This window comes from Telmatherina bonti (genome assembly GCF_933228915.1).
Source record: "Telmatherina bonti genome assembly, chromosome: 14".
NCBI classification, from domain to species: domain Eukaryota; kingdom Metazoa; phylum Chordata; class Actinopteri; order Atheriniformes; family Telmatherinidae; genus Telmatherina; species Telmatherina bonti.
The window spans coordinates 17762384-17785760 of record NC_136612.1 but is presented as its reverse complement, the minus strand read 5'-3'; the positions used below and the strand labels follow the sequence as shown (position 1 = coordinate 17785760).

General features: G+C 39.1%; 1 protein-coding gene across 1 annotated transcript in view; it reads left to right on the top strand.

Annotated features, from left to right (window-relative positions):
* cacna1ha (calcium channel, voltage-dependent, T type, alpha 1H subunit a) overlaps window positions 1-23377 on the top strand; it is a gene marked incomplete at both ends in the record, with an annotated part of 130148 nt that overhangs the window by 101348 nt on the left and 5423 nt on the right. Inside the window, 18 exons of the mRNA XM_079253285.1 lie at window positions 119-274; window positions 1178-1265; window positions 1349-1632; window positions 3660-4031; window positions 6751-6854; window positions 7232-7355; window positions 8978-9046; window positions 9178-9362; window positions 9466-9592; window positions 10024-10149; window positions 10494-10583; window positions 11287-11500; window positions 13738-13889; window positions 15833-15942; window positions 16380-16513; window positions 16722-16792; window positions 18340-18418; window positions 22561-22682. Of these exons, the coding sequence (XP_079109411.1) occupies window positions 119-274; window positions 1178-1265; window positions 1349-1632; window positions 3660-4031; window positions 6751-6854; window positions 7232-7355; window positions 8978-9046; window positions 9178-9362; window positions 9466-9592; window positions 10024-10149; window positions 10494-10583; window positions 11287-11500; window positions 13738-13889; window positions 15833-15942; window positions 16380-16513; window positions 16722-16792; window positions 18340-18418; window positions 22561-22682 (2607 nt within the window). The remainder of the gene's footprint in view (window positions 1-118; window positions 275-1177; window positions 1266-1348; window positions 1633-3659; window positions 4032-6750; window positions 6855-7231; window positions 7356-8977; window positions 9047-9177; window positions 9363-9465; window positions 9593-10023; window positions 10150-10493; window positions 10584-11286; window positions 11501-13737; window positions 13890-15832; window positions 15943-16379; window positions 16514-16721; window positions 16793-18339; window positions 18419-22560; window positions 22683-23377) is intronic.

The window sequence follows — 23377 nt, the reverse complement described above, 5'->3', positions numbered from 1 at the left end:
TTAATAATACATCTCTAAACCTCCCATTCCCTCTATTTCTGCTTGTATCCATCTTTCCCCTTCCACTCCCCTCTCGCTTATGCTGAAATTTCTGTCTGTGTTTCATCCAATTCTTCAGATTCTCACTCAGGAGGACTGGAACGTGGTGTTGTATAACGGCATGGCTTCTACGTCTCCATGGGCAGCTCTCTACTTTGTTGCTCTCATGACATTTGGCAACTATGTGCTCTTCAACTTACTGGTTGCTATCTTGGTCGAAGGCTTCCAGGCTGAGGTGAGAGCGACTGTGCTGGTTTTTTAACGCTGTAATGGGCTCACTTCTGTGCGATTTGTAGCTGCGTGGTTTATCGCTGCCATTATGCAACGTGAGCACTTTGAAAGATACAGATGAATAGAGACTTCCTTTTTCTCTTGATTTGCGCCTCTTGAAATTGCATTTACATTAAGATGCTGAGCTCCCTTTAAACGCCCCATTTTCTGCTCTTTTCAGTGTTTTTTTTTTTCTTTTTTGTACATTGGGGCAGTTTTGCTGTTGAAGCATTTAGAGCAATTTAATGATGCTATTAAAAAGCATCAAATAGAACATTTGTGGTGTGTGTGCCAGCAGTTGAATTGGTATAAATGTACGTAAAGTTACCGTTCAGACACATGTAATTACACAGAAAATAGGCTTATCCCTACTATGCCGCCAGTTTGAGAAAGAAATACATGCTAACATCTTATTCTTAAACACACTCTCATCCACATCTGTGTGCCTTCTATGTGGGACCCTTGTGATGCTGCTAATTAACTCTAGTGGGAGTTCTCTAAGGGCCTCAGGTCCAGAACTCCATTACCAAACTATACCGTCACTAAACCAGCACTGCTTTTAAAGGGGATGATGGGAGGAAAAGGTTTCACCTGCTTCTAGCGAACCCACTGACAATTTTAAATCATCAGTTCTTCAACCTTCCAATTCTGTCATCACGTTTGCCCCAGTGCTCAGGAGAAGAGCTAAACTTGGCGCTCTCAATGCACTTAAATATGCGTGTGTGTGTGTGTGCTCTTTATGTGAGTTAAAAAACTTCAGCCCCTGCGGTTGTCTCCGTTATGTTACAAGTGACAATAGATGAAGGAAACAAGCTCAATTGCATGAATATACTGTGTGTGTGTGTGTGTGTGTGTGTGCGTGTTGCAGGGTGACGCGAATCGGTCAGAGTCGGACGATGAAAAGAAATCGGACAACTTCGATGAGGATGAAAAAGTAGAACAGCTCAGAGACACAGGTGGGTGAAGAAAACGTTTATTTCATTCTGCACATAAATGCCTCTCACACATGGTTAATAATGATGAGTCCTGTCGTCCGCAGAGCTAAAGATGTACTCTCTGATGATGACAGCTAATGGTCACATTGACCCGAGAGGCACTATGGCTCCTCCGATCATCATGCACACAGCAGCCACGCCCATGCCGACTCCAAAGAGCTCCTTAGGACCTGAGTCTGTTCTGGAGGAGGAACTCTTGTACAGGGAAGGTGTGCCTCAGTATGGAGAGGTTGGAGTGGGTTTTTCTGATGCGGGGATCGGCCACATTGAGTCTCGTCGTGGAAGCTCCACATCCATGGACCCCTCAGCTTATGACCAGCGTTCTTTGGTGAGGAAGACTAATGACATCAAGCTTCTTCCTTTAGTGCAGAATTTAGATGTTTATTATTATTACTAGGGAAAAGATCACGTCCCCTCCACCCCCTTTTTTTTTATTGTGTAAAAACAAACACGACCACCACTCTTCCTCCATTACTCCCAGTTTTGAATATTAGATTTAATGGTTTTCATACAATACTAATCAAGCAATTAAGTGAACCTGCATCACTTCAGCATAGTGCCATTGACACCCTGGTGTATGTTTCATCACCCCTCCCTCCAGATAGAAAATGGAATCATTCTATGTAGCCTCCAACAGTGTCACAATCCCACTGCTTTTACAGGTCAAGCGTTCAGACTTGTATTCATGGTGTGAGCCACTAGGGGAGGAAGATTAATGAGGCCTTACATGTGTCTTTTGTCGAACAGAAACAATAGCTTTTATGCCTTTGAATTCTCAAAAGTAACAAGATTTACATGCAGACAAACTGCTCCATGACTTGCCTCTTGCCACCAGTTTGAGTTTGAATCCAGATATTTCATCAGTTGAGAAAAAGTTGCTCTTATGTTTGTTCTGCCTTACCAGCTGCAGCATCCTGGTCATTAAACGTATCATTTCAGGAAGTGTTTCAAATATCATTTACTGAAGTCGCTTTCAGATCTAAATGCTGATGTCATAGCTGCTACTGTTTATGTCCCAACAATTAACTCTGCTGTCTTCTTCTGCCCCAGTAACGACATGTCAGCTGTGTAATTGTACCATACAGTTTCACCATTCTGCTACGAGAGTTTTGTCTTTCAAAAGCCTGGAAATATTTTGCAAGCCATATTAAGATCCTGCAAAAACAAACACCATAGTTAAACAAACTGGTTTAACCTATGCTAGGCATTTAAAATCCAGTAAGTCTACTGGTCAACACTGATCAACAATAAAGCAGACAATGTAAATCCTCTAAAGCTGTTCCTACTTTGTTCTATTTTTTTAAAATGAAGTTTGTTCATTTGATGTGAAATCTAGCAATGCAGAGAAGATAAACAGATCACAAATCAGTGCCAGTTTTTAGTCACCCAAAAAGATATCCAGGAAGCAACTAGCTTTTCCAACTGCAGACGTGGTTGCAGAACTGTCAAACTGTCAGAGGAAAGTCGTGTCATTACTTTTACTGAGAAGAAGATGATCAGCTAAGAGGGTGAAGGTTTATAATATCTTCACAGTGAGAAAGAAGTTTAGAAAGTATTGCTCATCCATGAAATGTAACCTGTGTAGTGACCATTTCCTGGTCTACCTCAGCCTGAGTGGGGAGTAATGTGACAGCCTGTTGGAGAGAATCCCGTAGGAACTCACTCAAATTTAGACAGCTGTCATTTCATACAACTGTCCCCCGATTGGATGCGTTCAATTTTTGTCACAGAGCGCTGTGGCCAAGTTGAAATTATTGTAACTTGCAGAGCTCAGCTGAGTGTGGCTCCGGTTTGCTCTCCCATCACTCAACACATAGACTCCAATTAGTTTACAAACAGATCATGTAGCCCACTGTTTGTAAATCCTCCTTAAGAAAGTAGCAGATAAGCTACCCGTAAGTGATTTATTAAAATGCTTTTCTTTCTCCTCCAGTCTGCAAAGGATCAGTTTAGGGCAGTGTGAGTTCGGAAAGGTTGTTTATCCTAGATGCTGGTAATCAAATATGGGGAAAAAAAAATAGTGCCTGAAAGTGTCTTATCTTATCTCAGTGAAAAGAAAAGTAATCTATTCCCTATAAAAGGTTCGGTGATGATCATAAATGCAAACTGGTGACTTGCTAGCATAAGCTGGACACATAAAGTAATAAATAAATAAAATTACTTTCTCATCTTTCTCTGTTATGATTTGATCCAAGACTAAACTGATTCGGGAATATTACTGTGGGAAAAACAGACACACCAGAAGCTATTTGTCAAACTGAAATGGACAAAAACGAGTTAGCCCTCACAACCCAAAGTGACTTCCATGGTTTTCCTTTGATCACACTGTCTTAACCACAGTTCCTGTCTCTTCAGAGCTTCTCCAGCCCCGGCCGGCGTTCTCCTCTTCCCCCGCGTGGTTCCGGCAGCTCTTGGGGAAGCCGCCGCTCCAGCTGGAACAGTCTGGGAAGAGCACCGAGCCTCAAAATGCGAGACACCAGTGGAGAGAGGGAGAGCCTGTTGTCTGGGGAAGGTGGAGAAGAGGAAGATTGCCAAGATGAAAAAGGGGAAGCTGGGGTAAACAACAGATTACGGCCGGGGTCCTTAGAGCTCCTGCAGGCATCTACTCTCTGCCCTTCCATAATAGGAGAGTACGGCGACTGCAATGGGAGGACTGTGACATATGACCCAAATGTGAACTCCGACTCCAAAGACGATTTCTCGCCTGAGGATGACATAGATGATGATGTAAGTTACCGTGAGTCACCCGCCTTCAAAATGACATTTAGGAACTCTGCAGCAAGTTTTGAGTAGTTCTTAAAGGTCCCCAGAGTGATCAATCCTGGTGTATATCATCAACTAACCATTTGTTTGTTTTACATTCATGTACAGATGTCTAACCAATAAATGGTCACATTTATTGATTCTTAATCTCTTAATCTGCCCTCACTGACACATTAAGCGTTTTGTTTTTGTTTCGCTCCCAATTTACCATATTCTCATTTGTCATCCGTGCCCTTTGTCTCTCCGTTACTTGGAGATATTATTGAGTGCGGGTTGTGTGTTCACATCGCCAAGCCTGGTGGGAGACTGATTGTCATGCTGTAATTGATTGGCTTGGCCAGTAATTGTTTTCTCAGTGGGTACAAAAAACTTGTGCTCATACAGTCGCTGGAGAAACACAAGTGCTTATGACTGCGTGCATGTTTAAGCATTTTAGAAGTCTGGAGACGGGTCGACTCCCTTGCTGGTTTTAGGTGACCTCTGCTGTGACACCATTCACGGTTTTACTGGATCCAAATTGAGTTCATAAACCCATGAAATCCACTGAAACAAAAGGGATCTTTTGGGGCACACTGGGAGGCTTACAGCAGATATTGTTTGGATGCACGGTTGTGTGTTTGCATGTACGATGTGTTAAGTGAGGTATGTCCGTGTCAGAAATGTTAGACTTCAGCTCTAACAATATCTGAGCATCCAATTCCTTTCATCAACACATATAAACACCCACAGTGAAGGACTTAACCACATGCACACAAACTCACATCAGTGGCAACATGCCAAATAAGCAAAGTCTGAGAGGCTTGACTCTGGGCTGCTTTTTAATTAGACTCCTAAAATACAGAAGCTGTAGATCTAAGCTTTCTTGTTTGTTTTATTGCAAACTTTAATGAGTTCTGCACTGAGCTTGTGGACTCCCAAGGTTGGAAAGTCACCTGTTATCGTCCAATTATCTCCTAGCGCTTACGCAATGAAACATATGTTTATCATACCCTTATAGATTTAAAAGGCTAGCATCAGCAACCTAGTCAAGCCTTGTTAAAATGTGCATTGTTTCTTTAATGTTACAGTGTAACATTACAGTGTTATCAGTACATCAAAGGACGTAGTTCTCAAACTTTGTGAGCCATGACCCTAAAGATAACAAACGTTTGGGTTTGTGGCTCCCAACGCCATGCGATGATTGAGTGATTATTTATGTGATATGGGTCATCCTGAAGACATCATCTTAATGTAAAGTTGGATAACTGTAAGAATCTTCATAAACAGAGAAGATAAGTAGTTTCTTTTGATGGATTCAGGTGTTTGTTGTGATAAGGCACCAACATGGCCAAAGCTAGCTTCTCTTGGATGGATCCTGCCAAATTCAGATTTTTTGTCTTTGTTGTTTTAATGTGGTAAAAAAAATATTCAAGAAATTTTTCTTTGCATTGATGGCTTAATTTTAACAGCCCTGGTAAAAACCGCTAATTTATTTGCTAAATGTAGGCTAGATATTTTTTCTAGTTGTCTGGCAACCCCCTAAAATGGGGGCTCTGAGTCGAGTAACTAGTACTGCTCATTTTGTTACGAAGAAATGTTCTGCTTTGAAAACATTCACATTCACATCGATGCCATTTCCACAACTGGGATCAGCTTAAACGTTTTGCAGACCAGTAAACCCCATTTAAGCAGCTTGAAAAGTACTTGAATAATAAATATTCAAGGTTTTGTATCTTTCTTAAGGGCATTACGACTTGTGTAAGGGCTAGAGTTCGCACTGGGGGTGCACTTAGGGTGTGACCACAACAATCTCTGAATCATGACCACTTAGGAAGGACTTCAAGTATGCAATGATAAGTCCGAGGTTTCTCCTCAGGCTCTAAACACCCTGTTTTCTGGGGGGGTTTGATGGCATTTGTTGTGTATAACCCCAATTCAGACTTCCCTCGTATAGCCCATAGGTTGTTCTGCTAACTTCCCAGTACCAAACACTCCAGGACACACTGTTCTTTGTCCACACCTTAACTGCTCAATTTTTTTTTGCCTTCAAAAGAACTTAGTTTGTATCCTTCCATGTGATTGGTGCTTGTTATCCACATATAAAACTGAAAGTGCAAATGAGTCAATTTATCATTCTGCTGTGGTAGCCTTGGATTCATGACCAACGAATACTGGAAAACTTATTACTAAAGCCATGTACATCACATACACAAAGAGAAGTTTTATTATCAAGTATCCATTTTTTTAGAGCAGATGTGCAGTTGCTTTCAGCAACATCGACACCAATTTGAAAACATATGGAGCATTTTCAACAAGAACGGGAAGATTAACTGCATTTGGGCCTAACCAGTCTAACAGCATGTCAATTAAAGTAACATGCTTGCCATATAGTCAGCTTTATAGCGGCAATACAAAGATAATTTGCTGAAAAAAAATTAGTCTATTCATGAACATTTTTTAGGAAAAATGCCAAACAATATTTGGATACCATATTCGTCTTTTCATCTTTTTTGTTTTTATTCAAGGGCATGGTAACATTTTCTTACCCTATGTTGCTTGTAGACAACTAACTTTTTTCAAAGACTCCTCTGCAGAACAGTATGAATAATTATTAGTGTCCTATTACGAGATTTGGTTTATAACGTACAATAAAGGAGTCTTTATGTTATTTCAAGTTCCGATGTTTGACCTGTTGCTTCTCCAGAGTCATTTCTGTTACTGGATCAAGAGAGAGCTCCGAAACATGAAGCCACGCTGGTGCAAAGAACATGAAGACTGGACGCTCTACTTGTTTTCTCCAGAGAGCCGGTAAGCTTTCTACATGGACACACACTTTTGATTCCTTCATGCAATTACAAAGGGCATTACTCTGACCTGTATTATCTGGAAAATACCTGAACCTTCAGCTGCAAACTTACTCCATTTTTAAACTAGGTTTAAACCTCCAAACATTGTTATGTGGGCTTAATATTCATACATTTATTATAGGTTCCCATGTGGATTTCATATTGTATTAGGCAACATTTTTTCCTCCTTTTATTTATTTTTTTTTTACTTATTTTGCTATGTATTTATTGTTAGCCCTTTTCTTTTTTTTTTTTTTATTTGTTTCATTGTTTCTATTCCTTATTGCTTGATTATTAGCTTAAACCAGTTCATCTACAGATGATTCTGTGTGTGTTTAGATGCCGCGTATGGTGCCAAGCTGTAATCTCTCACAAGTTGTTCGACCACATCGTCCTGGTTTTTATCTTCCTCAACTGTATCACTATTGCTCTGGAAAGGCCGGATATACAACCTCATAGCTCGGTGAGACATTGCACAAATAACCTACACATTTCGCCTGTGTTTTTCAGCTCTTTCTGGCACTTCCTTATCAACCATGGCTTACTGTGCTAGCTGTTAACCAGTTCCTCACCTGTGTCTTTTAATTTTAAATTAAATGAATTTCTTAATTTTACTTATAATAATAATAATAATAATAATAATGCTAATAAATATAATCATCTGTTTAATTAAGCTATTAGTTTTGGATATATCAGAATCCGAAGCATTGATTGTCATTGAACCAGTATCCCGGCACAACGAAATTTCTCCCAGTACAAGCCATCCAGGAACGGATAAACAACATAGGCCTACACATGAATATAAACAAGACCAAGCAGATTGGGGCAGTTGCCATGTGAGCTGCACATATTTATACTTGGATAAGGGAAAAGACAACATGAGGAAAGCGTGTGCGAGGACGCATCCCTACATGCCACCTGAAGGGGCACAGTGTGGGTAGAAAACCAAAAAAAAATCATCAATACAAATAAGCACATATTTAGACAGTCACAACATGAGAGAGGGTGGAGGGTCCGATAAAGGCAGTGAAGCATTTATAGAGACAGCGACTATTTATGACTGGATTCTGTTAAGTATCAGTGACTGAGATCCTGAAATGAAATAACCATTTGGGGGGTGGGGCTCAGAAGCTTCTTATCATACATTATTATACACAGAGTTGTTTTGATTAACACATGAATTACCAAACTAATGGATTTACTGTTCTGGCTCAGATATTCCTGATATACTTCAGTCTGCCATAAAAACACAAAAGAAGAAAAAAAAAAAACTAAACTCTGAAATTTTGTCTTTAATCCTGAAACCACTGAGAGACAACACAGTTACTACACCCATCTTTCATAAATACTACCAGTTCAAACACTGGACACACTTTCCCATTAAATTTGAGTGGGATAGTGTGTCTGAGAAAGACTGGCAACCTAAAGGGTGGCCTTTTTTAATTGCTGGGACGGACGGATGGACGAATGGACGGATGGATGGATGGATGGATAGACAAATGGACAGGTGGACGAATGGATGGATAGATGGATGGATGGATGGATGGGAAAGAGTCCAAACTTTAAACTGATAGTGTACACTCTATGGTTTAATGTTACCTAATATTTATTTATAAAGTTTATAAATAACTATCCCAAAGGCTTTCTTGGCTTAATAATCGATAAATGGTTCTTCATGGTTTAAAGCAAAATAAATCCTGTTGCTTGTTTGTCTTATAACATGAAACAGGATCGGTGGGAGGGAGCTTTTGGTCCGAAAGTAGTGTCCAATCCATTTTGTAGTAACATTATCAGGAACAGTTGTATATCACTAAAGCCTATCACACAAGCTGACAAAAAAAAAAAAACCTTAGAAAGTCAAACCAAACACATTTATGCAAGAAGGACTTTGGTTAAACTGGCATTTGCAGATTTTCTTTTTAGTATACCAGGCTGGTTTTCTCTATAAAATCTGTCTTAACTGTCTTTGTTTACAATGTAATACAAGTGAGTGCACAATGTACTGTCAGTCGTCTTTACTTTCCCCCATGTAGGTATGATTTTCACATAAGTTTTATTTACATTTGATGTAATCTTTCCCTTTAGGAGCGAGTGTTCCTGAGTGTGTCAAACTACGTTTTCACTGTGATCTTCCTAGCAGAAATGGCTATCAAGGTAATAAAAATCTTTCTTTTTTATTTGACCTCTGCAGGTAAAATGGTTTTAATGTGAATCAATAGCTTCCTATTTGGAGTTTTCATGTGGAGCTGTTTAATGCATCCTTAACCCTCTTGTGTGTTTAACAGGTTGTAGCTCTTGGATTCTGCTTTGGGAAGCAGAGCTACCTCCAGTCCAGTTGGAACATTTTGGATGGATTATTGGTGTTTGTGTCTCTGGTGGACATTCTGGTCTCTCTAGCTTATAGTGGTGGAAACAGGATCCTGGGTATCCTCAGAGTGCTTCGTCTTCTACGAACACTTCGCCCTCTGAGGTACGCAGCGCATTTGTGAGAGCTTATAAAGAGCTTTAATCTCATTTTAGTTGATATATTGATATTTTCTGTCTGACTCTCGGGTTATGTTTGTGCTTTCCAGGGTGATCAGCAGAGCACCAGGATTAAAGCTGGTTGTAGAGACGCTCATCACGTCTCTTAGACCTATTGGAAACATTGTTCTGATCTGCTGCGCCTTCTTTATCATTTTTGGCATCCTGGGAGTCCAGGTAATCACTCGTTCACAACACGGGCATCAATACAGCAGTCATCATGCAGCGCTTGATCCTGAGAACAACCTTTTTTCTTTGCTTAAATATCAGTTTTGCTGAACAGCTTCACGTATGATTTTTGGCCTCAAAGAATTCAAGCGTGTAGAATTTTCCATAAACAACAAGCTTTTGTTCATGAAGAGTGTGAGTTTTGAAAGAATGACAGCTGGGTTTGGTGTAAAAAAAAAAGAACAAACATGACCTCCAGGCCATTTCTTTGCTAAGCACATAGAAAAATCTTCTGATAAGAACGTGCGGCTGGCATTTACTGCTGAGTGCTCGAAAAAGCTGCAAGCCTCACTGCAACAGAGATAATGAGTAAATGACAGCCAAACAGCCCTGAAGACCTGTTTTGCTTATTTTCTTTTTTTTTTTTTTCCTCTTTGTAGCTGTTCAAAGGAAAGTTCTACCACTGTGAAGGTCTGGACACGAGAAACATCACAAACAAGTCAGACTGTCTGCAGGCCAACTACCGCTGGATACGCAGAAAGTACAACTTTGACAACCTGATTCAGGTACGGATTAATAAACTGAGGTTGAGCTGAGGCCAGGAAGATGGGGTGTGATGTAAAAGAGCCTGCACTGCAGTATTATGTAACTTTTAGATATTTCCTGGTGTTCCTTCTCCTTTTGTGTTAACGTTCCCAAGCTGAACAGTATAATTGCTTCGGTTATGGAGCAATATAGTTTTAATCAAATTGAACAGAGTGTGGTTGTATTATGTACAACGAGATACCCCCAGTAATGCAGAGACCATGTTTGATTTATGGTTGCAGTGGCAATATATAGGTATTAGGATTTTACAGATATTAAACTCCAGGACGTTGATTTACGGTGCATCTCCACTTTTTCTCTCCAGGCCTTGATGTCTTTGTTTGTACTGTCATGTAAGGATGGCTGGGTCAACATCATGTATGATGGGCTTGATGCAGTGGGAGTGGACCAACAGGTAATATGAGGACTCAATGTCTTTACTGACCAACTTCACTGCTTGATAATATGTAAACAAATAAATAATTGCTGTTATTATGCAAGATAATATTCCAGTTGTGTTGTCTTATTCTCCTCTTGATGATGTGTCAATCTGTATTCTTTCTACTTGTGCATGTGACGGCATTGTTGTTGTGAAATAAATAAGATACTTACCTCCCAGGACAGATATTGCCTCAGTAGATCATGTCTGTCCAATGTTCTATTATGCATGTGCATGACCAGCACTAATAATGGACCAGCGACCTGCCCAGGGTGTACCCTGCCTCTCGTCCAGTGAATGCTGGGATAAGCTCCAGCTTCCCTGCCACCTTTAATTGAGACAATGACTGATTGATTACCAACGCTAATATACAATTCATCTATGACACAGAGAACATGTACTAGTTCTCTCTATCCATTCATGAAATAACCTTATGTCCAGAGAACTCATCATTTGAAGCTTTAAACCTTTTATTTATTACTATAACTGGAAACTGCATGTGGAGTAACCTGCCTTAGCAATGTGTCGTAAATTTGTAAAAACCGAGTGGTTCACAAAAACAAAAATGTCAAACCTCTATCAATGAGGTCATCAATAAAATGATCTTAAAATATCAAATCCATTTTGTTTGGAGTAATAATGCCTACAACTGAAATCTGTTACTCTCTCCCATCTTCAGCCTGTGAGGAACCACAACCCTTGGATGCTGCTTTACTTCATCTCCTTCCTGCTCATCGTCAGCTTTTTCGTCCTCAACATGTTTGTCGGTGTGGTGGTGGAGAACTTCCACAAGTGCCGACAGGACCAGGAAGAAGAGGAGGCCCGCTTGCGGGAGGAGAAGATGCTCAAAAGGATAGAGAAAAAGCGCAGGAGTAAGGAGAATGGAGGGGCTGGTCGGTAGTCTATTTTTCTGAGCACTGCCTGCTTTCAGAGCTTGACAAAAAAAAAAAGAAAAGAGAGAATGACAAAAGAGAAAACAGGGAAAATATATACAGACCTAAAGATATAAAGAGGGAAAGTTTAAATGACTGGCTGGCTCACACAAACAGTGCGAGTGCGAGCTACGCCACTCTGATGCATGCAACTGCATGACTGCAGCCCTTCCCCAACCCTCCCCTAACACTGCATGGAAATCTTAAGTGGTCACTGTAACCCTACTAGAACATTATGTGCTAATGGTAAAAAAAAAAAATAGAATATTTACTATTAATAATAACACTAAAACAGCAGCAATATTGGGAATGCTTAAATTATACCTTAAATACTGCGTCACTTTAAATGATTTATTGCTTTAATTTCTTTCATGGAACACCTCTGTAGGATCTCTGCATGCAAAATAACCAATGGCAATTTTTTTTATGTCCAAGGACAATTTGCTTGTAAAAAATGCAAGAAGCCCTAAATTTCCTCCCAAATGCATGTGCAAGCTTTCCCCTTGAGGCGCCTCTCGACTCTGGTAGAACAAGGACGTTTCTTCTAAACATGCTTTGACAGGCAGACTCAGAAACATAGCAGACATTTTGGCTGCTATACCTGCTGATGCCATGTGAAATAGAACTGTTAGTAGATCTCAAGTTGATTAGATATGCTTATTTGCATTTCTTACAAAATACAAGCAGGTAGGAAAACAAAGCTAGACAGAAGCTAGAAATTACAAAAACTGCAAACAATCACAATACTAATTTGCATTGAAGCTCTAAATTGCTCCATGTACATGTTTTTATGGCTATTTTTACTAGGGACTTATATTTAAAAGCACTAAATAAAGTTTGAAAAGATGACTTCTTATTTGTCAGTGGTCCAAAACTCCTGTTAACATTAATTAATTCCATCTATTTCCAAATGATAGGGCATACTATTAGCATAAAGAAAAGCCCAGTTTTAGAGACTCCAGTGTTCCTTCAAACATCACAGACATGCTTTCAAACGCAATATTAATAAGGAAATCTCACCATGAGGCTGCAGGGATCGATTTTATCAGATTTAACTCATCTTAAACATCAGATGTTGAATCAACAATGACTTGCTTCGAAGCATGTAATGACTCCATGGTGCTGTTTTGCAACACATCCTGTGTAGCCCCCTCTACACCAAAGACATCTCATCAAAGTCATATACGCATGCAACAGATAGACAGGGCATGATGATCATGGGTCACAGGCAAACACATGCACGTACAACAGTCAAAATCATCATCATGGACATGTGAGTACAGTCTGTTAAGAACTATTGTGTATGTCACTTTGGTTGACATTAATACTTTACATAATACCAGATCACTTAGGGCTGTTTTTGTTATTCAGAAGCAGGAATGCGTCTCACAGTTCCCTCCACGTTAATCAAAACATGCAGCTTGTAGTTTACTCAGTTTTCAGTGTATTACAAAGTACAGAAACATGAGCTTTGGGAAGGATTTAATTATTAGAGGCAATGAATGTTGTAAAACTGCTCCAATTAGACATACACCCCTTGAGGGGACTCCTTGCCATTTTTCTCCATCAAAAAACACTGCTACGGTACATTAGGCTGGTGCTCCGATGTGTCTAAATAATGTTTGTTCCCTTAGCGAAAGAGATGGTACGAGGGACAATCACTCAAACAAGCCAAAACGATTTGTTCAGCCTTAGCTGTACCTGGCAGCTGATATTAGATGGAATTGGGCTTAGATCATTTCTCTGCTCGTGTACAGTGGTTGTACGTGATATTTTAACTGTATAATCTTCATACAAGATCGGTGCACTGTGGCACATGTATCTACTAATTAGCCAATCTGTTACTCTCATGTCCTTTCTCATTTGAACACCATGCCAGCAGCAGTGTGCACAGACTGAGGAACTGGGGCAATCATTTAAAATGGGTACCACCTCCATTGGTGAAGTTTCAATTTGATTAACAGACATCTGGACTGCTTGATTTACTCCACAGTATGACATACAAAAACAAGACGTATTTTCATCAATTAAGACTGGAAAAGAATGGCTAAAGGTGGCGATGTCTGTCTTCTCTCCCCTGTGCCTCCTTGTGCGCACTACTTGAGACGTAACATTTGAATTTCAAAACACAGTCACTCACTGTTATCTGTCTATGTCCCACTGTTTTTGTCTCTTGTTTGTGTGTTTGTGTTTTGCAGAGGCCAAGCAGAAGCCGTACCATGCGGACTACTCTCCTTTGCGTTTGTCCATCCACACACTGTGTACCAGCCACTACCTGGATCTCTTCATCACCTTCATCATCTGCATCAATGTCTTTACAATGAGCATTGAGCACTACAATCAGCCGCAGGTAATGGACACACCTGCACACAAACATCAAAGTCTAACTGTAGAGGTAGACACCGAGATTACGTCCAAGAAGCCATTCGAAAGTGAAGAGTGCTGATGTGATTCCTGCTAATGTCAATTCATTTTCCTTCCAAGTTTGGTGTTTATAATGGAAGGTAGCTGATTTCTGGATCGCAAAAGAACCAACGAGCGACAAGGGACAGCCCACCAATTTAGCAGAGTTTTGATGCTATTTGGGAGGAAGTTTGTGGATGTAGCAAAGCCCAAAAAACCCCCAGTATTTTATTGTTGGAACCTTTTTTAAATCTGAGGTACCTCAACTGAGGGACTTGGGGTGCATTCACACAAGGATAGTCTGCTTGACTCAAACGCACTGGGACTCGGTTCAGTTGGGGGGGTGCAACCTTCTTTGAGACCAAAAATGGGCAACTCCATTCCTCGATAGCCACAGTCCTTCAAGTGTTAAGAGTTTCCCTGAGTCAAACCAATGAGTAATTAGCAGATTTGTTCAGAATTTGATGTCAAGCTTTATACGTGTTTGTCAAGTATGTTGCAGCAGGGAAACTCCTAGACTAGCAGTAGCCCTTGAAGACCAAAGTTGCCCACCCCAATTGTAGACCAAGTTGTCATTCACTGGAGAGGACAAGATACACAACAAAGGAGAAAATTCATTAATCTGTTGGTAAATGCAGGACAGCTTCTGTTTCTACCACATAGCAGCAAAAAAATGGAGCTGCATCAGATCCTAGCAGTTTTAAGTTGCCTGTATTTCTCTCAAAACTTGTATTGAGTTCTTCCACGCCCAACCGGGAGCCATTTTTTCCCATCCACAGCAGCCTATCGTCTCATAAGGGCTTACATTTTGGTTGTGTTCACCCAGAATACCATGCGCTGAACCTGCAGCGCACTTCTTTGAAGGCTGCTTCCTGCATATGGGCCATTTGAAGCATACCGAGACCCACATTCGTAGGATGATTGAGTCAGCTTCTTTGATCCAAATCCGAGCTTTTTTTTTTCGCACATTCACAATTCCCCAAACAAAGCAGACTCTCTGAACAAATGGAGTAGGATTCAAATAAAAAAAGGCCGGTGTGAATGCATCTAGATACCAGGTCGTACCAAACTGTGCTAAAATAGCCAATTTGGAGATACTGTATCCCCTTGTCTGCGCTAAAACCTCTATAATTTTGTTCTGCCTTACTTTACGATGTTTGGCTTTTGCATAGATAAAATTATTATCAGGGGTATCCAAAGTCAGTCCTCAAGCTCCCCTGTCCTGCAGGTTGTTGATGTATTCAACACACCTAACTCAAATTAAATGGGTCTAACAGCCTGTGAACTGCTGCACAGTGACTCATTAATTCGAGGTGTGTTTGAGCAGGGATCCATTAAAAACCTGCAGGATCGTTGCCCTCGACGATCGGAAGTGGACGCCCCTGGTTAATACAAATACTCTGGTTTCATAGAGATGTGGCGGTATCTCATTCCAAAGGGATATTCATGTTCATTATGAATATTCGGTTCTGTTTTCCTTTTGTTTTTCCTTCAGGCAAACTTTATACTTTTTGTGTGCAATGAGCCATCTTCATTTATTCTTCACCAGAAACATATATTAACATACCTTAACAAATCTGACAAAAATTCCATTTACTTCCCTTTGCTGAAATATAATCAATTCACTACAGTCTCACCAAAATGCACCTCTCTACCTGTTTTTCTTTGTTATTTTGTTTATATAACATTTTGGTTTATCTTTCTTTAATTTTCCGTATTTTTGAAATTGTTCGCAGTTCATTGCAATATAATGCCTATAAAGAAATAGTAGTCATTCATTTAAGAACCTTTTTTTATTGTAACAAGAGAATAAAGTGCAAAATCAGTGAGAGCTTTTCTAAAACAATGTCTTCTTTTTCTCTGTACATTTGTTTGCCTCTGTATTTCCAGTATTTGGAGGAGGTTTTGAAGTACTGTAACTACGTGTTTACCATCATCTTTGTCATTGAAGCCCTGCTCAAACTGGTGGCATTTGGCTTCCAAAGGTTCTTCAAAGACAGGTAACTCAGCAGGGTGAATGTGAGGGTGATAGACTCTGTCTTTCTACAAATCACAGAATTTGATGGTATGTAAAATAGTGACACATAATTAGAATAATTCCATATGCAGGCATACTACAGCTGTCTGATTTGAATAATCTGTAGCCTCCTTGTTTTCTGCACTCTGTGTTCAAAAGATTTGTAGTTTAGTCATCTGTTTCAGCGTTCCCCTGCAGAGACTTATTGGGTTGAACTGTGGTTTTCAGTCTGTGGAGACCAGTGGGTGGTCTGCAAAATAATATAAACTCTTCACTTAGTATTTACTATTTGCTGTCAGAATAACAAGTTTTATTTCTCTTCTCTGTTCTCTGACTTAACCAACATGCCCATATGAAATGTGGGTTTTTGTTTTACTTAATCTCTGAATGTGTCTAAATGATACTCTGCTGCATGTTTAGGTGGAATCAGCTGGATGTAGCAATAGTGGCGCTGTCCATCATGGGTATCACTCTGGAGGAGCTGAAAATGAAAGCAGCACTGCCAATAAATCCTACAATCATCAGAATCATGAGAGTACTCAGGATAGCACGAGGTACACACACACACACATTCACACACACTAAGAAACTAACCAGCCCACACCTGTTCATGTTGTATCTTGGGAAAATCTAGGAAGAAGATGGTATAAGATTTAATAATTATAAATCAGTTTCCCTTAGCATAGTTTCAGCACCGGTCTGCAGCAGGCTGACTAAAGTCAGAGTCATGTAGTTCACATTATTTCCTGCGTCTGTCTACAGTGCTAAAACTTCTTAAGATGGCAAAAGGAATGCGAGCTCTGCTGGATACCGTCATGCAAGCACTGCCGCAGGTAAATGCAGACTCTAATGTTTTAATCTCAAAAGAGTGCCTCCTATTGTTATTCATGAAAACAGGGTCAGTATAACAAATATTTTAAAGGACCATTTTGAAAGATTCATGCTTGTTGATTAATATTTAAATCAGCCTAGACTTTTCTAAATCACAACATACATTTAGTCTGAAATGTGTTTTGAATTTCTACTTTTTCTTTGACATTTTTGTTTGGCTATTGTGCATTCTGTTGGTTTTTTATTAATAAATGCGACTAGCTAGTTACATATATATGTTGATATAATATAACACACTAATGGCACAATGTAAAGAAATATATTGTGAAATGCTGAAAGTATTGTGAAAAATATTTTGCGTGTATACCAAAATAAAAATAAATACATGTCAAAATATAAAGAAATCAAATACTTGTGACGATATGGTTTCATCCCGATTAGATTTGATTCTGAGTTTTTAGGTGCCGATTCGATTTAAATTGTGATTCTCCTTGATATTGCTGATTTTTGTAGACTAAAAAAAAAAATGTACAAAACTTTTTTTTTTATTTCATTGAGGAAAAAACAACACAGTAGCCAGACCATCATTCTGCTGCTATAATGCTCAAGCAGACATGTAAAAAGATCAATATAAACAATAAAAAAAAAATTATAATGGATTATTTATATTTATTTTAAAAAAAAATTTCTTTCAATAAAAATAATCTATTTTAAAATTTTGAAGCAAAAAAATCTCAATATTCTATATTTTGATTTAAATTTCCCTCCCCTACAAATACTAGTACTTTAGGCTTTGCCTAAATATTTCTCATGATGACTTTATTTCATTAATATTTTCCAGATTTCTGCATCTGCAAGTAAAAAGTAGTTACAAATAAGTCAGTTAGCCCCTTTTCATGACATATGTTCTGAAAAACAGCCCTAAATAGACATGTTTGGAATAAAAAAAAGTATCCCAGCTCAATACAAAAAAGATCATGTCTCCTATCCATGTCTAGAAATCTTAGAAATTGTAGTTCCAGTGTTAACTCTTAGTTTTCCATTTTTCCTTAACAAAAAAAACAAAAAACTGGCTGTATTTGTTTTTGTGGGACACATTATTAAGCACTAGATAAGGTTAAAAGTTATGTAAGTGTAGCCGTTTTACTATTTACTGAAACAAATACAAACTAAATGTTTCCCTACTAATGACCAGATGTTAGCTGTGTCTTTTTTTTCTCTGGTTGATTTATGTGTTGTTTATAAATTAGCATTTCTTTGTGAAAAACATCTGAAATCAGAGAGAATTGTGTATGTAAATTTATGTTACGTATGTTTTTTTTTTTTTTACACATTACTACAAAGCAAATTCTTAATTTTAGCTGCAATTTCAACCTGAATCCATCTGAGAGTAGATCACCAGTAACAACGACATTTCTTAAGCACGGTCTCGATATTTAGAAGTACAAAGGTCAAAATGCTTCAAATTAAATAAATACAAAGAAATCAGTGTTAATTCTGGTATTTTTTATCAAGTTTTTATCAACATATTTTACATAATTTCTTCCAGGTGGGAAACCTTGGGCTCCTCTTCATGCTGCTCTTCTTCATCTATGCTGCACTGGGAGTGGAGCTCTTCGGCAAACTGGGTCAGTCACGTGTTTGTTCACACACACGCACATATTTTCACACAAACTGGTCCACTTGCTTTAGCAGAAAAGGGGTTTGAATGCAGCCGTTACCGCCGCAGTCACGACTTACAGCAAATTTCCCTGGATGAACCGTCTCCTCACGTGCTCCTCCCCATCTGCCTCCACGTCTCTGTGCCACTCGCTGTCATCAGAGGCCTGTTTCCACCAGGGAAAGATCACATTTGCATGATCGCATTTATTTACATATCGCTCCCTCGATAGGTGAGCTCTATTCCACCCATTTTTCTCAGAAAGGATTATAAAAATAAAAAACCAACAGGGAAGACGTGATGAAAACAAGTCAAAGGGACGACAGAAGTATCAGTTCCTGCTTCATCAGAGGCACAAATTTAACTTGTTTTCCAGATTAGGTTAAGACTTCCCTCTGTCTTAAAATATGTCCTTACATGAGTGAATGATATTTGGGCTTGCAGAGAAATTCAGTTCAGCCTCTTGGATACGATAAACTGCATCCACAGTCAGGCTCATATGACAGGAGGACATGTTGGGGGGTGTTTCAGGCTTTTTGGCAAAAAACTGAGCACATAGGATGAGTACAAAAGGTATTGATAATGTTTAAAGACTAACAGTCCTATCTAAGGTCTGATGAATTCCATAAAAAATGTTAGATTCAAAGTTTTTCCCTCCAGTGGCATTAAATATGGCTTTGGAACACGACCATATACCCTTTTCCTGATGAATGGAGATCTGTGAAAGTGATACTGTTAATAGAACTGGTTATTTTATTGTTTCACATGAAACATGCAGGTCTTTCTGACCTTGCTTTAATGGGACTCAAGGCGAAGTTCTTCATATGTCTTTTAACATATAAAAGTCCTATGAACATGTTTGCTTTTTTGTTCTTTGTTTGACTCCTTTTAACAGAGGGACACTGATGCTGTTGGGATAACAGATATTTACAGCATTGCAGATAGTGGAGCTGTTTCAGATCAATTTGACTTCTCCGAGATGAATCATGATCTCCTCCTCTGTCCTCCTACCACAGCAGAGACACATGCAGAGACGAAAGCGAAGGCCTTTCTTCCGAAAGGACGAACAGCCGATAGCAAAGAAACTTTTGGATTACATTTATTCCTCCTATCTCATCTCTTTCCTCTAAAATAATCTGTTGGTTTTTAGACTTTTTCCCACCTTTTTTTTTTTTTTCATTTCTTTTAATTGTTATACAGCATGACCACCTCCTCTATGTGACATAAATGTTCATCTTACAAAAAAAGGGCAAATTTCCGTAAAGCTAGTTTCTGTGTCACCGTTATGTAAAGCTGCCATATTCAGTTCCTCTAAGCTGAACTGTGACATTGTTAAATCCTTTCACCCTTCTCCTGGTGGCTGATATTGAGAGAAAAAGAAAAAAAGATACTCAAAGGACCGTCCCAATCCTCTCTAGCTGCCTGTTAATGTGACCCGGGGCTTGAAGCAAAACTGCACATCAGAGCTTTCCATCAAAATCAACACTGAGAGTACCGTCTCCTCTGGGAGGCAGATTGTTCTCCTGTCTTGTGTCAAGTCTAGAGGAGCATAGCTTTTAGCTGTTGAGTGTGTATACAAAGGTGTTGAAAGAAACATCTTTGTTGTTTCACAGTAGATTGTTTCTTAAGAGAACACCATTCATCAGGTCTGTCTCTCACAGGCATCTTTTACTCAATCAGATCATCGCAGCGATGCTTGCAAAAGCAAATACTTCGTATCTGCAGAGTGAAAAGATTTTCTGAACATTTGAGGGTATGTCTTTTTGACATTTTTTTTCGGTGAGAAATACTGTGCAGCACTTGTGTGACTGACTGCAAAACGGCTTTTAGACTGCAGCGGAGATGAGCTTGGCTGGGCAGGTTCCTGCATGATGCTGATCTTGCAGGTTTTAGGAGATGGGATACATGCAAATCTAAATGTAAAAGTCTTTTCTGAGGTCTTCATTTGGAATTAAAGTAGCAGTACAGATCTTTTGCAGATCTTCTCGGTAGCAACGGCTAATTTGGCATCGATCTCTACCTGTACCGTGAGTTCTCTCCTGTTACGGCCCCTGGCCTCAGCTTCTTATGTATTTCAATACGACTCCTACAAGCAGCGATCACACCTCTGCGATAGGCTGCCTCTGCAGGACACACCCGACTGTGCCATCACCTGCCTGTGATTGGTCCCTTCCTTGGCTGGCCAGCTGGAGCTTCCCTATTTAAACCAGCTTCTGATGAACATTCAGGGCAGCTGTTGTTCTGGTGTGGAACAGCTTGCCACTTTGGAGCTCTTAGGACTGGTTGTTTTTTTTTTTTTTGTGGCTGCCTTTGTGGGTCCTTGTAGTTGGTCTTTGTGGTTTTCTTTGGTTATCGTATTGTTTTGTGGTGTGAACCAGCAAGGTGGTTTTGTGACCAAAATGTTGGTAGAATATTAAATCTTTCATTTACCTCATTTACTCTTATGTCTTTAATGTTGCTGCCCCTCTTCCCCTAGAAGAGCCGGGGGGTTGTAACATCTCCGGACAGTAGAAGACAGACTTGCCATGACTCGTCTTTTTCTCATCCCTCCCTCTGTTGGTTTCTTTCTTTCTTTCCTTCTCTTCCTCTGGTAATGTGCTGTGCATTTGTTTGCTGAATCAGTCATGGTTCACGTTCAAAAGGGTCAGCGTGTTGACATCCGCTTGCTAGCATGTGACGAGTGGTGTAAAGTGGCGTAGCGTTGGGATGCTGCTGGCCAATGGCGGCTCCAGGAATGTGCATAATACTAAAGCGGCTTTTAATTGTTTTTAAATGTCTGAATGGTGCTGCCCCAATGTACTTCTCTGAGCTCCTCCATCCTTATACACCCTCTCAGTCTCTCAGGTCGGCTGACTAAATACTTTTGTCTGTACTGAGGACGAAACAGAAGCTAAGAGGGGACCGGGCTGTTTGCCATTGCAGCACCTAAACTGTGGAATGAGCTTCTTTTACACATTAGACAGGCCTCTACTTTGTTAAATCTTTACTGAAGACACATTTGTTTAAGCTGGCTTTTTCTTCACAAGAAATTGACTTTTAAGATCTGTCGATTTTATGTCGATTGTTTTAATTTGATTGCTTTTATTTTGATTGTTTTTAGATGACTGTAATATTTTTAAGTTGTCCTAATGCATGTTATTTATTCTATTTATTTTTTTAACCCCTTACAATGTGGCACTTTGGTTGTCATTGTTGTTTTTAAAGTGCGTTATGAATAAAGTTGTATTGCATTGTATCTTGTAATACATGTCATTAAACCAAGTTAGAAGCAGGATGTTTTATTGTCTGAAGGTTACATAGTGTGTATTTAAAGGTGGAGTATGTAAGATTTTCAATATTTAAAAATAAATAAATAAATAAAAAATAACTACAATCATAATTAGGTTTTTTTTTTAAAACATGTAGGTTTCAGTCTGTCCATATTTGATGCGTTATCAAATTACAAGTTTAATTAATGACAAAGACCCTTCTTAAATGTTTTCCTACCAGTAAAAAAAAAAAGTCATTGATTAAACTTGTAATTTAATAATGCATCAAATATGAACAGACTAGAACCTACATGTTCAAAAAACTTTCAAATTAGTTATTTTATTAATTTATTTTGAAAATATTGAAAGTCTTACATACTCCACTTTTAAGTCCAGGTTTAGAAAACATAGGATACAAACATTTACTTTGTGGTGCATATATTTCTTTGCTCAATCAGTTTCCGTCTTTATCCTGACATATCAGTGTCTATCTTTAAAGAGAGACATCTCTAAAACAGTTTATTGTGATCACCATGCTTTAAATTTCTTTATGAATTGAGTCACATTGCTCCTGTTGCTCTGGCTCCACCAGAGATGCAGATTGACCTGAAAGCTGAGGGTGGATTTTAATGTAATGTGCCCCCATAATATCCAGGGTTTTTTTTTTTTTTTTTTAGCAAAGCTAAATCATGTCCCTCTTCTCTCCCCTTCACCAAGACACACTTATGCAGACAGCAGTGTTTTCGCATCAGCTAATTTTTTCCCCCATCCTGCTAGCCTCTCTGATCAGTGTGAAAGTCTTGCAAGGGGGAGTTATTCTCCACAAGCGGTTATGTAATTCATGCTTTTGTCTGTCGATCAGTGTGCAACGATGACAACCCGTGTGAAGGTCTGAGTCGCCATGCAACCTTTGAGAATTTTGGGATGGCCTTCCTCACGCTGTTTCGAGTGTCCACTGGGGACAACTGGAACGGGATTATGAAAGTATGATATGCACACATTAACACATACGTAAACAATGACCAGATTATGTCAAACCACACACACAGCAGTGACCTCGAAGACTATTAACGGAACAATAAAGTAGCTCAGGGGGAAATCATATCTACACTGTCATGACTTTTGTTTTATCTACGATGAAAATGGGTTTTCATGAGAAAAGGAGAATTATTATTATCATTTTTGCTTTATTAATCCTGATTACAACATTTGAGTTTACCCATCTTTAGGTGTACTAGAGATTATTACTTGCCCATAAACTTTCCAAGATTACTTTTTATACCTAGAATAAATTAAATAAAACATAGTGTTGAAGTGAAATCAGCCTGTGAGGTTTTAGATATTACGTTATTTGATTTGATTTACATGCCAGTTCTTGGGGGTCACAATTTGAAAATGAAGTCTTGATTCAGTACAAAAGTATACAAATTTAGGATATAAATGAAGCCATTTTACTTTAATTTATTTTACTGCGTGTGTTAAATCTTTTTTTACTAACATTAACACAGTCTGTTGAACGTATATTAAACTGCAGTAGAGCTTTGCTCACCAATTAGTAATGAAACTCTAGAAAATGTGCAGCTTATTTAGTTTTTCTTGTGTGCATGTGTGTGTGTTAGTGTGTGTGTGTTTCAGGTTACCTTAACACAGCCTTGACTTGCTGTTTTATGCGTTTTCTT